Source organism: Polypterus senegalus, chromosome 6 (genome assembly GCF_016835505.1).
Source record: "Polypterus senegalus isolate Bchr_013 chromosome 6, ASM1683550v1, whole genome shotgun sequence".
Classification (NCBI taxonomy): Eukaryota; Metazoa; Chordata; class Cladistia; order Polypteriformes; family Polypteridae; genus Polypterus; species Polypterus senegalus.
Window position 1 is genome coordinate 148126493 of NC_053159.1, and position 18328 is coordinate 148144820.

The window sequence follows — 18328 nt, forward strand, 5'->3', positions numbered from 1 at the left end:
TTAAATGGAACACCAGTCCATCACAGATTACTGGCACACACTAGGGATATTTAGTGTTCTTAATCACTTAAAAATATTTTTATTATCTATCCATCCATCAGTATTATACGGTTCCATATTCCAGGAGCACAGGGTGCAAGGCAGGAATTAACTATGAATAGGATGTCAAACATTTAAGGGTAGAGTTGCTAATAGGAGAGCAAAGTTATAATAATAACATAACACATGTCTGCATTTCCATCCATCCTCTTCCGCTTATCCGAGATCGGGTCGCGGGGGCAGCAGCTTGAGCAGAGATGCCCAGACTTCCCTCTCCCCTGCCACTTCTTCTAGCTCTTCCGGGGGAATCCCGAGGCGTTCCCAGGCCAGCTGGAAGACATAGTCCCTCCAGTGTGTCCTGGGTATTCCCTGCAGCCTCCTCCTGGTTAGACACCAGGGAGGCGTCCGGGAGGCATTCTGATCAGATGCCCGAGCCACCTCATCTGACTCCTCTCGATGCGGAGGAGCACCGGCTCTACTCTGAGCCCCTCCTGGATGACTGAGCTTCTCACCCTATTTTTAAGGGAAAGCCCAGACACCCTGTGGAAGAAACTCATTCATTGTATTTGCGATCTCGTTCTTTTGGTCACTACCCATAGCTCATGCCCATAGGTGAGGGTAGGAACATAGATCGACTGGTAAATTGAGAACTTTGCCTTACAGCTCAGCTCCTTTTTCACCATGACAGACCGTTGTAGAGCCCGCATCACTGCGGACGCCGCACCGGTCTGCCTGTCGATCTCACGCTTCTATTCTTCCCTCACTATTGAACAAGACCCCGAAATACTTGAACTCCTCCACTTGGTGCAGGATCTTGCTCCCAACCCTGAGAGGGCATTCCAACCTTTTCCGCCGGAGGACCATGGTCTCGGATTTGGAGGTGCTGATTCCCATCCCAGACGCTTCATACTCACATGCCACCTTATCGTGGTGGAGTGGTTTGTGTGTCCCAATGATCCTAGGAGCTCTGTTGCCCGGGGCTTTATGCCCCTGATAGGGCCACCCAAGGCAAACTGGTCTTCAGTGAAGGGTGAGGCAAAGAGCGGTTCAACATAACCTCCTATGAAGAACAAAAATTTGGACAGCGTTTTCCCTTGCCCAGACGCGGGTCACCGGGTTGGAGGAGCGTGGAGGTGGGGCTCGATGGCGAGGGCCTGGTGGCTGGGTCTGCACCCATGGGGCTCAGCCAGGCACAGCCCGAAGAGTCAACATGGGTCCCCCTCCCCATGGGCTCACCACCTCCAAGGGTCCAAGGAGGTCGGGTGCAGTGTGAGTTGGGTGGTGTGCGAAGGTGGGGACCTTGCCCCCAGTTAGAGGCGCTGAGTGGGTGTGGACATACTTATTGCCCCCCGACTTGGAGCCTGTTCATTGGGGTTTACCCCGGTGGACAAGAGGGTAGCCTCCCTCCGCCTTCGGGTGGGGGGACGGGTCCTAACTGTTGTTTGTGTGTATGCACCGTACAGCAGTTTGGAGTACCCACCCTTTTTGGAGTCCCTGGAGGGGGTGCTAGAGGGCATACCTCGTACTGCTGGGAGACTTCAATGCTAATGTGGGCAATGACAGTGAGACCTGGAAGGGCATGATTGGGAGGAATGGCTCCCCTGATATGAACCCAAGCATTGTTTTGTTATTGGACTTCTGTGCTCATCACGGATTGTCCATAACAAACACCATGTTCAAGCATAGGGGTTTTCATATGTGAACTTGGCAGCAGGACACTCTAGGCCTCAGTTCGATGATCGACTTTGTGGTCGTGTCGTCGGACCTGCAGCCACATGTCTTGGACACTTGGGTGAAGAGAGGGGCGGAGCTGTCAACTGATCACCACCTGGTGTTGAGTAGGCTTTAATGGTGGAAAAGGATGCCGGTCAGGCCTGGTTGGCTGTGTTGTGAGGGTCTGCTGGGAACGTCTGGCAGAGTTCCCAGAAGTAGCTTCAACTCCCACCTCCGGCAGAACTTTGACCACATCCTGAGGGAGGTGGGGGACATTGAGTCCGAATGGGCCACGTCTGCATTTGTGAGGTAAATTAGTTTCTCAGAGAAAATACTTCCTGATTCTTTCATGTTCTGGTCCCACTTATTTCCTTATGACGCTATTGTAAGTGCTAGTGTATTTCAGTGAAACTCTCTTTTAACGGTTTATTTGGTGGTTATGAAACATTTTATTCAGTACGTCAAAACAAAACATTTTGATTCAAACATAATAATGTATACAAGTTCATTGACAGTCATTATGATAGAAGAGCCTTCTTACAGGTCTAGAGAACTGGGTGTATTTTCAGAGTGTCTATATGGCTATTGTCATTGTACTCTGGTATCTTATCCCCTCTCAGACACATGCATATAAACTTGACTGGTGTCCCCAGATTGGTCCAGAGTGAGTAAGAGTGTGCAAGTGCATTGGTGTGCTCTCAATTAATCCATCATACTATTCAGGACTGATGCTGCTAGGTTAGGCTTGTCCTTGGGAATTAATAAAGTATCTATCTATCTATCTATCTATCTATCTATCTATCTATCTATCTATCTATCTATCTATCTATCTATCTATCTATCTGTCTGTCTGTCTGTCTGTCTGTCTGTCTGTCTGTCTGTCTGTCTGTCTATCCTTCCCAGCTTAAGAATAGTTTGAGAAAATGGATAATTATATTAAAGTTCTTTCTCATTATCTTGCTTCGTTTTAAACGATTTGATATTTTCTAAACTTTCTATAGTGCCAAAACATCCCTGTCAAGTGAATAATGGAGGCTGCAGCCACCTATGTCTGATTTCTCCTGGTGGTGGTTACAAATGTGCCTGCCCTTCTAATTTCTACCTTGCTTCTGATACCAAGGCCTGCCTGTCCAACTGCACAGCAAGCCAGGTTTGTTTTATTCTTTTAGTCTAATACAGTGATAGACCAGACTTTAAAATGCTGCTTACATTTTAACAGCTTTAAATATTTTCTTCCCATTCATATTTTATAGTTTCGATGTGGAACTGATGAGTGCATTCCTTTTTGGTGGAAATGTGATACAGTAGATGATTGTGGTGATGGATCTGATGAGCCGGAGGACTGTCGTGAGTAGTTCATCATTTTTATAAGGCAATATGAGGAGTTGTTGATCATATGTAACCTTTAGTCATATTCATTTTAGAGTATCAGCATACTGTGTACCATTTAGCTTGTATATCAGTTTAAATTAATATTAGCCATGTCTGTCTGACAGAACATTGCTTGAAAATGTTTTCTATGATACTATGCTTAGTAAACAATAATGAAAGATGAATGACTTTTTATCTTTCAGGAAATGCATATTTTTTTCTAAACAAGCCTGGTGTCAAAAGCACCATTTTTGTCTTATCAATTCCAGTTCTCCATCACTGTATTGTGAAGTATTTTATCTTTGTGGTTGTATTTTTCATATACATTATACATATTATTGACTGTTTTTGGGATATATCATCATGGCAGCATTCTTTTTTTAATTAACATCACTCAGCATGTTCATGTGATTGAATTACTTCCTTCTGTTCTTTCCTTCCATTGGATCATTGCTATAGATGTATAGGAAATACATACAGAGGGTATTCCTTGTTTAACACTAGAATTACCAGAGTCAAAGAAAAAACTCTTAATTCTGGTCCACCTTAAATCCCTTAGCACCTCTCTGTCAGCCTCTTTTGTCTTCTAAATGTGTCAATAAACCCAAGCAGCAAGCTATACTATCCCCCCCATCACCTCAGAATGGCAAAGAAGTTCTCCCAGTTTCTGCCTCAATTGATTATCTGGGAATGAGCTATTCAGAATTGTAAGGGGAAATAACTTGATGTGCGTTTTGTGTCTAAACAATCTATGTAAAGAAATTGTTAAAACAGAAACGTTTTTCACGTTTTAGTAATAAATGACAAAATGTACACATGAACTGTATAATATGTAAAGGCTAATGGCCAAATATCAAATAAACACTTCCATAAAAAGGGCAACTACAATACAACAGCTTCCGTGGTGTAGCAGTTAGTGCTGTCGACTTATAGTCCAAAGGTTGTGAGTTTGAAACCAGCTCCCCTGCAAATGTACTGTTTTGTGTAGTGAGCTGCTCCTATTGTTACTATTATACAATAAAAACATACAGTTCATTTGTGTCTGTAACAGCCGGTGTAAATTTCTAGGACTTGTAAAAGTTAGCGTTTTTTGTTTTTTTTTTTACTTTTATTTTCTCAGTCACGATCACGATGCACCACTACCCCTCCGCTTCAGATCTGACATAGTTACTTTTTATATGAAACTGGGAATAACTGTAGATGTAAGTGGCATTTTGAGACAATGGAACTGGAAATTCTCTGATCTGGAGGGATAAAAGCTGATATAAAAATGCTGGTAAATCTGCCTTCTTCGTATCTCACCGTCACTTGAATTTTTTTTTTTTATTCACTTTTATTAAGTGTTCCTGCTCACGTTGAATTAGTATGCACCTTAACAGTCCATGATGTCAAATAACTCATTTTATGACCTGTATAGTACATTTAGGAAAGCATTGTGGCACTGATGCAGCATTATTCATATTATTCATATTCATTCGCCTGCCTTCTTGCACTTCTAATCAGTGATCACTTTTTTTTTTTTTTGTTCTTGCCAGTGTCCACATTTTGGTGCACAGTACCGTTTTTTTTTGTATTCCAGGACATGCAGAGGAAAGAATAGTACAGAGAGGTCAGTTCTGCCCTATATGCAATCATCAGATTCAAATGTTAACAGTTCACACACACCCAAGGGCCATCCTTTTTTCATTTAGAACATTTGTACCTGTTGCAATGTACACACTTCTCTCTGTGCTGTGGTTACTATTACACTGAAGAGGTGCCTGACACTGACTGAGTTTGCTTTCCTGGGGAAGCGGCGGTCTTGGAACAGAAGCTTGTCAATGTTGCATCCTCTTTTGCTTTATCCATCACCTTTTCTTGTAAGAAGTGGTGACAAAGCTCCTTTGCAAGTTGAGAAAAGAACACTCTTCTTTTCTCAGTGGTTACCGTGCATGCCTTGCACAGAACATGCATGCAGATCATCGCCAAGTAAAGCGTGTTATAGCACACAGCAACCGGCCACCTGCATGCTTCTTCTCGCACTGAATAAGCTCATGCTTTCCGGTGCACGATGTCAACGCAGCACCAGGCAAAAAAAGAAAGAGAAAAATATATGTGACATTTTTAAGAAATCATTTTATGACCTGAATAGTGCCAATCAGAAAACAGCATCGCACAAATGCAATATTATTTAAAAACTAGCAGCGTCAGATTGGGTGTGAATTTATACTGGCGCTGTTAGTTAGAATCAGATCAGAAGGGGCGAGGGAGATCATGAACGAGACTGAGAAAATAAAACTGAAAAAAAAAAAAAATCAGCTGAGGTACGAGGGGATTTATGGTGGGCCGGAATTACGAGTTACGTTCGTTGGCTCTGGTAATTCTAGTGTTAAATGGTCAATTTGCCATTTGTATAATTATTTTAATGGTCTTTTGTTTCCGAACTTTTCCATCTGAATGAACTATGCATGTAGTATTTAAAATCAATTCTGAAATCTTCCAAATATAAAAAACACAACATTTAGCATTAAACACTTTCCTCTCATGTCTATTTATATTCACTCCCAATCTTGCAATTTTACTGTTTCTTTTTTATATTTATTTCCCTATTTTGCTTTGGCAGGATTTTTTGAGAAAAGAATGGTGGCTTTTCCTCAGCCACTCCACTTTCATTATTTTTAGCCTTGTGGATCCCACTTACTTTAGATCATAGAAGGCTTGCCAGCTGCAAAGTCTGCTTTTCCATGGCTGAAAAAAAAAAATAGAGAAAACTAAATAACAAACAAATTCCATCCTTTCTAGAATGCTTATGGTCATTTGGCTTAATTCACAGCTTCACTGAACTTGCCAACTACAAAAGGACATCGCATTTTCAAAGCTAACAATTTTAGTGAAAACTGTGCATACTTTATTAAATAAGCCAAAATGAGATATTAAATTGAATTTTAGCTCTCTATACAGTAGCTCTATCTTGTTTTGTTGTTTATTTAGAGCTGTTTATTATCTTAATGCATTAAGAAAATGCTCCCCATTACATTTGTGTTTCTCCTTTCTTACAGCAAAGAGCATCTCCACTTAATGAGTTTTATTATTTATGTGCCATTTTGTTTTCTCTAAGCTTTCTGAAGAATATGAATTAATTGACTGCTCACTGTGCAAATTAGCTGCTAAAGAAAGTGCTCCAATTATCATATTTTTTACATTGTTGAGGGATATCTAAAGAGAAAAATGACTTCTGAAGTGCATAAGGCAGTGAGAAAGGCCAGAAAGCAGTCACAGGGCATCAGACGTCAGAATCAGTAGAGGATGATTAGTCCAACGATCAATTTAGGCAGGAAGGAGCAGCTGTAAGTGGGCAGAGCTATATTCAGTCATTGGGCGCCCAAATGTTGGCACAGGAGAAGCTTTGTGCTTCAGGTTTGTTATAATTCTAGTGATTGTCTTAATCTTAGTTTTTCCATCTCTTCCATAGTGATGGACAGATAATCTTTGCCACTTAGCATCAGTAGGGAAATTAGATGTTAAAGTTTTTTCTCTAATTTGTTGTACTGGTTTACCCTCCATGGGTAGCTTCATTGATATTCCTCTATTGTGCACATACATGTTGTGGCATAAAAACAGGCAATCCCTACCAGGGAGGAGCATGGCTTATTATCTGGATGAGAGGCCGGACAGACAGGTGGATTAGCTGACTGGATGAAAAGATAACTTTGTTCCCAGCTTGTAAAAAATAATGGACGGGCCAGCGGAAGCCAGAACATGGGAGTGGTTCCATCCCCCATGCTCTAGATGGCAGTGCTCCTCATATCAGAACCCAGGTGGGATACCCACAGGGGTACTAAGGAGATGGAGCCTGCAAGGACAGCGCTTTAGAGGTCCCTTGGGAACAAGAAAGGGTGCTGTTGGGAGAGGACCCCCGTACTTGGCCCAGAAGAGCATTCCAGAGCATTAAGTCCACCTATGTTTTAAAAAGAAAGAAACCGTGAAACCTGATGCATTAAATGAGGCAAACCACAATCAAAATAAGAATTCATAACCAGCATTGGTGAACCTCGCAAAGTCTAGAGAATCGTATTTTATATACTTGTTAAAGGATGGTGCTTCCTTGAACTTACAGTTTAAATGAGATACATGGTGGGGTGAAACTATTAGAATGGGTGGGTTTTTTTCTAAAGCATGCATAATTTGTATCATCTTTAGTTGCCTACAAACCCATAGCACTGGGAGGACATTTCAGATGTTCAAAATCCACTCCACTGATTGTACAGGTGTATTATATCATTTGAGGAGGATGGAATGTTTTGTGAAAAACGGTATGTCGTGTGAACATTTATCAACAGACCAGTCACTGGTGTTTGTTTTTGCTTCAGGGAGCAAGTGAGAAATGTCTCCAGAACTTGAGCACCAGAACGATTTATTGGGCCAGAAATAGATTAAATGTTGAAAGAATGTTGTTAAACTAAATAATAAGGTTCACAAAACAGTTGAAATGCACTTGCCAGATGGTGTCATGTGTACATGTATAGTGTGACTGCTCCTTGAGGGCATTATAGTTGACACTGCAAAATGTTCCAAATGTGACCAGGATTGCAGAATGTCCCTTCAGGCTTCAATGCTGTGACATCGCTCTCTGATTGTTTTAATAGGCTCAGTTGTAGGTATTGTACAGGACTATTCCATGCCAAATGCCATAGTTACCCTGGCAAATTGTTTTAATCTATATAAATTATTTTTATTAAAACAGAAAACTGCTCATCTTTAATTGTTTGCTTTTTTAAAATGTGACAATAGGTTGCTAAGAACATTTTGAAAAAGTCAATGCCTAAAAATATAACTTTGTTCTCTAGCATTTCTGTGAACTGTGTGAGAGTATTATTGGATGCATTCAGGGATCAAAATTTCTGCTACATTAGAAATGCATTTTGCTTTTCTTTCCAATAATCATTATAAACCTAATGCAGATATAATCCAATACAAAAACATTTCATGAGTCCAAATGGGACTAAATGGATGTCAGTATGATAAATAAGTGACAGCATAATATTCCATGTGTAGTGGGTTGTAACTAATTCAGGAAATGTGGAATTGCAAACATTTTGTCTAATTTTCCTAATACAGTAGTTGACTTTAAGGTAGTAATGCCAGGCATTAACTAAGAGACCTATTATTCAACGAGTAGCACATCTGAGGCAACATGAGATGGCACACACTCTCACTAACACCTGTTTGTAATTCTGTGATTTATACAATTATGCAAAAAATGTTCAGCTTAAAAAATCAAATCTCTTTCTCTGTGCCTTCCATTCATACTCTTATCTTATATTCTGTATATACTGTGACTATCTGAACAAATTATTTCCTGTTCATACTTCATTCATAAAGTTAATATTAAAATATAGTGATCTAAGCTCACTTCCTGCTATTTGTCTTTGTTCCTTTATCTTCATACTTGATAAGTATTACCACACTTATCTGATGGAAATTACAAATGTGTTTTATATACTTAGATTAATGCCAATTTAATTTTTTCAGCTGAATTTAAATGCCAGCCTGGTCGTTTCCAATGTGGAACTGGGCTCTGTGCCCTTCCTCCTTTTATATGTGATGGAGAAAATGACTGTGGGGACAACTCTGATGAAGCCAACTGTGGTAAGCAACTTTCACATTTTCTGCTTTCCTCTCCCAAATAATTTTAATGGCAGTATCTACTGAAATGTTTCCTGAGGGATTGTAGGCCCATCTTGCTTAATTAGATACTCATCTGAATCTTACAAAGTAGTAAATTTAACAATTAAAATTCTTATCAATAATAATTTCTAATTTCTAACAATCTATTAGAACAGACATATTGTGAATAGGATGTGCAGAACTTCAGACACCTGCATCTGCAGTACTAATAATGTAGTTTACACTGCTAGCAATCAGACAGTATATATTTTATTTTATATTAGAAAACCCTACTGTTTCAATTACATAGTTACTAACCTAGAGCACTACACTTGCAGGTGATTTCCCCCTTTAAGGTTTTGAATTAGAAGGCCATTTTTACTCTTAAGCTGATTCTATTTTTGTTCTGACTGGCTGGCAAACAGAAGGTTGCTGGTTCGAATCCTGTAAACACCAGAAGTGACTCTACTCCACTGGACCCTTGAGCAGGGCCCTTAACCTGTGGTTGTTTCATCCTAGGTATGACATTAATCTTGCAAGCAGGTCATCCAATTTACATGGAAAACCTGGGGGTTTGTGGCAGGATTGACACTTCCGCCACTGTAAAAAAAAAACCTCACACTGTTCCAGCATGGTGCTGAGGTGTTGCCTTCTGCACTCAGGTCGCAATCTAGGAGGTTTGTCATGGGGTGGGTGCAGCAACGAGTTATAAGTGCACGCTCTCAACCAGTGAAAATTAGTTTTTGTTTTATTTTTTTCTAAATACTCTTATTTAAACATCTTTATGACAAACATACACAGGTACAAATAGATAGCTCGCTATTGATTGGTTGCTGGTGTGAAAAGATCAGATTTGACACACTTAAAAAGGTTTGGGGCAGCCACCCATATATTATTCTTGCCTACAATGGGTTGATTAGTTGGAATCCAGACATGAACTGCCGAAGGTTTGAAAAGATGGCGGTTTTAAGTGAATAAACCGGAAGTGACCTTCTTCTGACGTCATCCTAGGCGCCTGCACCGAAAGTGATGCCATTCTAGGCACCAGTGCCAGAAGTGACATCATCCTGGGCACCAGAAATGACATCTTCAATGTTGAGTCAGACAGGTTTTCCCACAGCTGGTCTGTATAGATAACAGGAGAAGGTTTAGTGCACACCGGCACCCCCTGGCTTGGCGTGGAATTACCTTCACTTGGTCCATACAACGTCCTCTTACTCGCAGGTACACGACACTGGTTAAGGGTGAAAGTATAAAGAGTTTTAACAGCATGGGCTGAAATGCGCAAAAAAAGCAGAGAATACAGGTGCATACTAGAAGATCTGAAAATAACCAAACAAAAAGCTGTCTTGCCCACACACCTAATGCTTCACTGCCTCAATTGCCCTGCGTCCCAGTTTCAAATTCGAGGCCAATCACTGCCTTGGTTAACTTTGAATGCCCAAATAGATTTTCTTCAGTTCTTTATGTTTCTTCCCACATTCCAAAGATGGAATGTTAGGTTGGTTGGTAAATATAAGTTGGTATGGTTCTAAATAATGTACTGATTTGGGGTTGGTTCCTACATTAAAATCAATGCTGCCAGGGGATGTTCTGAGACCCAGTACATTAATAGGTGATTTTAGAAAATGAATCAGTGAATAAGATTCATGTCATTGTTAATCTACAAATGACTACAAATGAGGGACTGGGGAAAGCATATAATTAAGCAAGAAGTACAATTAACAGCAGGAATGTAAAGTATGTCATGTGAAGAAAATGGTTTAAAAGTGAAACTGTGTCCATTGCTGCACACTAGTAATGGTGGTCTTATTGTATGTAAAGCTTTTAAATACTTATTTAATGGTAAATCTAAAGTACTTGGGCATCTCTTGCTTGCTCTTTCTCTTTCTCACCATTTCACCTTTAAAAAGAAAAAAATAATATTGGCCATTGTGCTTATGTTTCAGACACATACATTTGCTTGTCTGGCCAGTTTAAGTGCACTAAGAAGCAGAAATGCATACCGTTAAACATGAGATGCAATGGCCAGGATGACTGTGGAGATGGAGAGGATGAAACAGACTGCCGTAAGATTCTTTTTTGTTAATTATTCTAAGTAGTGTAAATGATTTCTGATGACTTTAGGCTAAATAAAAGACATGGAATAACTGAAAGGGAACTGCTAAGTTGTTATGAAAGTCAAATATGAATAAAGTGTTATCTGTTACTATTATTACTATGTAATTTCTTCTTTATACTGTACAAAGTATTTTATTTATTTACTACTATGAATTATAACCGTGTTTTAGAATGTAATATATTTCACTATACATATAAATCATTTACATTTTTAATAATGTTAGGCGTACATTTTATTTTCATTTAGATATGATGTGTCTTGTGATGTGATCTGATCAATAAAAAATGTTCAGGTTTTCTGGATTTCTTGATTATGAAAATTTGAAGTAGAATTAACTTGTGAAATTACAGGGCTTTTTTTCAGAGATAAAATACAATATGTTCAGTTTTCTCTTTTTGAAGCCTATGTGGAGTGATTGCAAACATTTAAAAAAACTGCCTCCATTTTAGCACAGATTGAAGTTAAAAAGAGAATTGATATAACAATAAAATGAATAAGACACCACTAATCAATTGCGGTTTGTAATGGTGCTAGAAAAACAGTTAAGGGTGTAGATAAGAGATACTAGTGTTAGCGACAATAAACTAGACTTATGTTCTAGTAGTGGAACAGAGTATGATTAAAATAAAATTGACTGAGTCTGAGAAGTTGCTGGTTTTACATATTGTTTAAGTGTCTGGTTTATTTTGATTTGATCAGACTTGATGTTCCAGAAAGAAGTTATAAAAGTAGAGCTGTATATTGTGATATGTAAACTTAAAACAGTGATTGAAACAATTATAGCAAGTGCACATACTATCATGATTCATCTCCTGTATAAATCGGAGAAAGCTAAGTAGCTAACTGTCAGAATTACATCTTGTAATGTCTTAAGTGGTTGTTGTATCAAATTGATCTTACATTTTTTTGATCATTTAGTCAGGACTGCAGTAATATGTCACTGTCTTTGTTTTCCTTTGTGTTGTTCATTTACCCTTGAAGCCTTGCCATCACTCTATTTGTATTTTTGTACGTGTCATTTATTTTACACTAATCTATAACTGCCAATATTGGCTCTGTTAGGTCAAATTTTGTACCAGGATCAGTATTCTCAGGTGAGGCTATAAGGATACAGTAGCTACAACTTTGATTCTGTGACATTAGGAAGCTTGTCTGCTGGTTTAATTGTTCTTTAAATGTTGTGTTTTTTATATAGGTTTTTGCTTAATTAATTAATTAATGATTAAGTAATGATTTAATAAATATAAAATTTTATTATCAGATTGAAAAAATTGTTTCAGTAGGTTATTTTTTTTTTTTTAAGATTTGGCCTTTCCATATTAAGATATCAAGCGACATTAATTTATTATTTTTACCGATTTAGCATTGGTTGATGATGATGCTAGTGGAATGTGCTACATGAAACCAGGTGATGCTACAGAATTGTGGTCATGTGATTTTGTCTGAATGGGAGAGGTCTGTCTGTGCTTATGTTAGTTGTCAAAGTATGTAATGTGTGAAACGTTTCTTGTTCTGTAAAAGTGTTCCTCCTTATACTCCCACTTTGCCTAACAGTCCAACAAGAATGGCATTGTGGCTTACAGCCACAGCTTCTAAGTTAGGTTTTTCCACAACTACAGTATATAAATAGTGAGGGAATACAGAACTGAATGAATACATAATGTATGCTTTCTAAATATATCAGTGACAATTATTCTGTAAAATTATAGTTATTAATGATTACTTATATTGGACTGTTATTTTTCTTAAATATTCAAGACCCTAGACATTATGTAAGAGAAAAAAAGTTTCTTTCTGTTTCCTGAATAACTAATAAAAACTAGTGATTTGAGTGTAAAAAGTGAGAACGTTTTCACATTTAAGGAGTTAATCACCTAAGTAATGTATTTCTACATCTAAATATACATTTATTTGCTTAGCAGAGGCTTCTATCCAAAATGACTTACAAAAGAGGTAAAACAATCGAGTAACATTAGGCTGGGGCCTATTTGTTCAGCAAGTGTAATAGGACAGGTAACAAAAATTTATTGGCACAAGTGTAAAGATGTAGTAACTCATACATTTACAATCTACACTCACATAAAGGATTATTAGGAACACCATACTAATACGGTGTTTGACCCCCTTTCGCCTTCAGAACTGCCTTAATTCTACGTGGCATTGATTCAACAAGGTGCTGAAAGCATTCTTTAGAAATGTTGGCCCATATTGATAGGATAGCATCTTGCAGTTGATGGAGATTTGTGGGATGCACATCCAGGGCACGAAGCTCCCGTTCCACCACATCCCAAAGATGCTCTATTGGCTTGAGATCTTGTGACTGTGGGGGCCATTTTAGTACAGTGAACTCATTGTCATGTTCAAGAAACCAATTTGAAATGATTCGAGCTTTGTGACATGGTGCATTATCCTGCTGGAAGTAGCCATCAGAGGATGGGTACATGGTGGTCATGAAGGGATGGACATGGTCAGAAACAATGCTCAGGTAGCTCGTGGCATTTAAACGATGCCCAATTGGCACGAAGGGGCCTAAAGTGTGCCAAGAAAACATCCCCCACACCATTACACCACCACCACCAACCTGCACAATGGTAACAAGGCATGATGGATCCATGTTCTCATTCTGTTTACGCCAAATTCTGACTCTACCATTTGAATGTCTCAACAGAAATCGAGACTCATCAGACCAGGCAACATTTTTCCACTCTTCAACTGTCCAATTTTGGTGAGCTCGTGCAAATTGTAGCCTCTTTTTCCTATTTGTAGTGGAGATGAGTGGTACCCGGTGGGGTCTTCTGCAGTTGTAGCCCATCCGCCTCAAGGTTGTGCGTGTTGTGGCTTCACAAATGCTTTGCTGCATACCACGGTTGTAACGAGTGGTTATTTCAGTCAAAGTTGCTCTTCTATCAGCTTGAATCAGCTGGCCCATTCTCCCCTGACCTCTAGCATCAACAAGGCATTTTCGCCCACAGGACTGCCGCATACTGGATGTTTTTCCCTTTTCACACCATTCTTTGTAAACCCTAGAAATGGTTGTGCGTGAAAATCCCAGTAACTGAGCAGATTGTGAAATACTCAGACCAGCCCGTCTGGCACCAACAACCATGCCACGCTCAAAATTGCTTAAATCACCTTTCTTTGCCATTCTGAAATTCAGTTTGGAGTTCAGGAGATTGTCTTGACCAGGACCACACCCCTAAATGCATTGAAGCAACTGCCATGTGATTGGTTGATTAGATAATTGCATTAATGAGAAATTGAACAGGTGTTCCTAATAATCCTTTAGGTGAGTGTAGATTACAATCACTAAAGTAAATAAACAAATTAACCAAGAATATATAATATTACAGATAGAGAAAAGCCAAGCAAAATGACACCTTTTATTGGCTAACTAAAAAGATCTTGCCTGAAGAAGGGGCCTGAGTTACCTCAAAAGCTTGCATACTGTAATCTTTTTAGTTAGCCAATAAAAGGTGTCATTTTGCTTGGCTTTTCTCCACATTTATAATGGCTAACACTGTACAACAACCTAGTACTAATATTACAGATCAAAGTTTTTTTTTTCTTCATCAGTTTAACAGATATTCACAGAAGAGATGGGCATTCAGTCGCTTCTTAATCACATTGAGGGAGTCAGCTATACGGATGGAGGTGGGCAGATTGCTCTGCCAACTAGGAACTACATAGGGAAAGAGTCTGGATTCAGTCTTGATGCCATGTAGAGGTGGCATCACCAGATACTCTTCCCTGGCAGACCTGAGTGGATGAGAAGGGCTATTTTTAATTTAACTCCAATCCTCCATGTTACAAAATGTCCTTCAGGTACAAAAATATTTTAGATGAAATAACATAAATGAGCCAAGGGTATTCAATTTCAGATGTCTTATGTAGTGTCCCTATACACCTGCCAAGGGAGTCACTGCAGCTATGGCATAATTTGTATCCAATATCAAAAACAGAAACTGTATATAGCTAGTAGAGTAGGTAGTGAAACAATTTCTGCACCTTCCACATTAACTGAGGTATGTTGTAATTGACAAAACATCAAAAATATGTGCAATTCTATAGCCTGTGTTGAAAAGAGTGATGAACAAACTAAGAACTTTGCAGCAATTTAATACTCCACTGAAGTGACTAGCTGTGGAAATGTTGTGTATAGTTCAGTGCAAAACCAATAAATGATTAAATTGGAAGTTTATGGTGTGTTTATTTTTTTACATATTAGTTTCACAGCTGAACAAATATAAATGCAACCGTGGATAAAATAAGATTAAAAGACAAATAAAAAACTTCAGGAAGAACACATATTGTGGCAAAATACAAATTCTGCAGTTTAACCAATATCTCACATTTTTCTTGTTAACTTACTGTATATACCATACTGCAAAATATTTAAATTCACTATTTTCTTCTTAACTGCAAAACAGGTCTCTTTCAAATATTAGTATATACTGGTAGCTTCAGACAGAAGCCCATCATAGACCCACCTTTCCTTTGCGGGGCTCATTCATGCACTCTTATCAAAACAGTATTAACTTGTGTTTTACTTACGTGCCTTTGGATTATATAAAGTAAACAGACTCTCTAGAGAAGTCCTCCATGAACACAAGACTTACACGTTAAGGCTCCCCAATGTAACATAATATGCTATATATGTAACTATACGCTGTGCCTTTCTAAAACAATAATTACAGGTATTATTCAGCATGTGGTGTGATAATGGGTGTCATAGTACCTCAGTTGTTAGCACTGTTACTTCCTGGCTTTTGGAGGTGTCAGTGTTGCATTTGTATGTCCCCCTTTGTTTGCATGTATTTCAAGTTTTCTCCACTTCACTTAATTTTTTTTACTTCTAAATGGCAAATTGTTTCATTATTATATAATTTGTCAAATGTGAATTATCCTAGTATGACTGAGTGTGCCTAATGTGTGCTATCAGACAGACAGACAGACAGACAGACAGACAGACAGACAGACAGACAGACAGACAGACAGACAGACAGATAGATAGATAGATAGATAGATAGATAGATAGATAGATAGATAGATAGATACTTTATTAATCCCCAAGGGGAAATTCACATACTCCAGCAGCATACAGATAAAAACAAAATCAATTAAAGAGTGATACAAATGCAGTGCAAGTTAAAAATGCAAGGTGGAGAGTGTGAGGCAGGTATAACAGTCAATAATCTTGTGTAGTGTTAACGTTTACCCCCCTGGTTGGAATTGGAGAGTCGCATAGTGCGAGGGACGAACAATCTCCTCGGTCTGTCAGTGGAGCAGGACAGTGACAGCAGTCTTTCACTGAAACTGCTCCTCTGTCTGGAGATGATACTGTTCAGTAGATGCAGTGGATTCTCCATGATTGACAGGAGCCTGCTCAGCGTCTATCACTCCGCCACAGATGTCAAACTGTCCAGCTCCATGCCTACAATAGAGCCTGCCTTCCTCACCAGTTTGTCCAGGTGTGAGGCGTCCCTCTTCTTTAAGCTGCCTCCCCAGCACACCACCGCGTAGAAGAGGGTGCTCGCCACAACCATCTGATAGAAGATCTGCAGCATCTTATTGCAGATGTTGAAGGACGCCAGTCTTCTAAGGAAGTATAGTCGGCTCTGTCCTCTCTTGCACAGAGCAGTATTGGCAGTCCAGTCCAATTTATCATCCATCTGCACACCCAGGTATTTATAGGTCTGTATCCTCTGCACACAGTCACCTCTGATGATCACGGGGTCCGTGAGGGTCCTGGGCCTCCTAAAATCCACCACCAGCTCTTTGGTTTTGCTGGTGTTCAGGTGTAAGTGGTTTGAGTCGCACCATTTAACAAAGTCCTTGATTAGGTTCCTATACTTCTTCTCCTGCCTAATCCTGATGTAGCCCACAATAGCATATTATATTATAGTATTATATATAGTATATATAGGCCTACATATTATATATAGTATATTAAGTATACTCTACCTTTAGGTATTGTTTTTTTTGTCTGTTATTTGTAATTTATAACTGTTACTTTCCTTTTGGAGACATGCACATGACAACAAATACACACTTTATCTTGAGTGTGCCCTATAATGGACTGAAATTCTATCCAAGTTTAGATAGGCACTTCTTTGGAAAATGGATCATTACATTTTAAAAGCTTGTATAACCCTAAACTGAATAATCTTGTCATTATATTGTATGTTGTTGTATTGTTGTCAGTGTTATCAGTAGCAGCCAGTCAATGATTATTTATTGTTGTATCTTACACTTCACTAAACTATTATATAACACAGTTTAAATGTATACTTCCATAACAACAGTAACTTTACAGCAGAGGCCTTGAGGATATGCACAGCACAGCACTGAGTGAACAGGCCTCCACAACATGCCCTATAAAAAAAACACTATTCTTATTTTAAAAAATTACCTATATATATATATATATATTTTTTTTTTAATTATTTTTCATTCAGCCAAGAGCACCTGTTCTCCGGATCAGTTTCAGTGTCAAACTACTAAGCACTGCATCTCCAAGTTATGGGTATGTGATGAAGATCCCGACTGCGCTGATGGATCAGATGAAGCTAACTGCGGTAAGTGTGTTAACAATTGTCACAGTGTACAGTAAATTAACTCAGTAAATTGTTTATCAAGGCAAAGTTAAACTGATAGGCTTTGTATTATAATCTACTAGCAAAATACCCGCGATTCGCAGCGGAGAAGTAATGTGTTAAAGAAGCAATGAAAAAGAAAAGGAAACATTTTGAAAATAACGTAACATGATTGTCAATGTTATTGTTTTGTCACTGTTGTGAGTGATGAGTGTTGCTGTCATATATATATATATACTAGCAGAATACCCGCGCTTCGCAGCGGAGAAGTAGTGTGTTAAAGAAGTTATGAAAAAGAAAAGCAAACATTTTAAAAATAACGTAAGATGATTGTTAATGTAATTGTTTTGTCATTGATATGAGTGTTGTTGTCATATCTATCTATTTATATACATATATATATATATATATATATATATATATATATATATATCAAAATAGCTGCGATTGGCAGCGGTGAAGTAAAAAGAAAAGGAAACATTTTAATAATAACGTAACATGATTGACAATGTAATTGTTTTGTAATTGTCATGAGTGTTGCTGGCATATATATATAGAGGCTGTGTAAGAATTAATCTTGATTAATCGTATGTAATCGCACACGTAAATTTGCCCCAAATCGCAAATGTTTTTTTTTAAAACGGTTTTAGTGGGCGACAGAATCAAATAATAGACATGGACATGAATATTGTAAACTGAAGCTGTTTTAATTTCTGAAAAAAGCTTTTAAACTGCATTTGAATTCAAAACAGAAACAAAAATATCATCCCTGGTTAAAATTGGGCAGACTTAAAAATAAAGTGGTAGTTTAAGTACTTTAAGTACATTTTCAGAATAGTATTGT

The 18328-nt window shown here is 38.5% G+C and overlaps 1 protein-coding gene across 1 annotated transcript in view; it reads left to right on the forward strand.

Annotated features, from left to right (window-relative positions):
• LOC120530667 (low-density lipoprotein receptor-related protein 1B-like) overlaps positions 1 to 18328 on the forward strand; it is a 1848048-nt gene that overhangs the window by 1572018 nt on the left and 257702 nt on the right. Inside the window, exons 63-67 of the mRNA XM_039755091.1 lie at positions 2754 to 2902; positions 3006 to 3099; positions 8635 to 8751; positions 10719 to 10838; positions 17347 to 17466. Coding sequence (XP_039611025.1) covers positions 2754 to 2902; positions 3006 to 3099; positions 8635 to 8751; positions 10719 to 10838; positions 17347 to 17466 — 600 coding nt within the window. The remainder of the gene's footprint in view (positions 1 to 2753; positions 2903 to 3005; positions 3100 to 8634; positions 8752 to 10718; positions 10839 to 17346; positions 17467 to 18328) is intronic.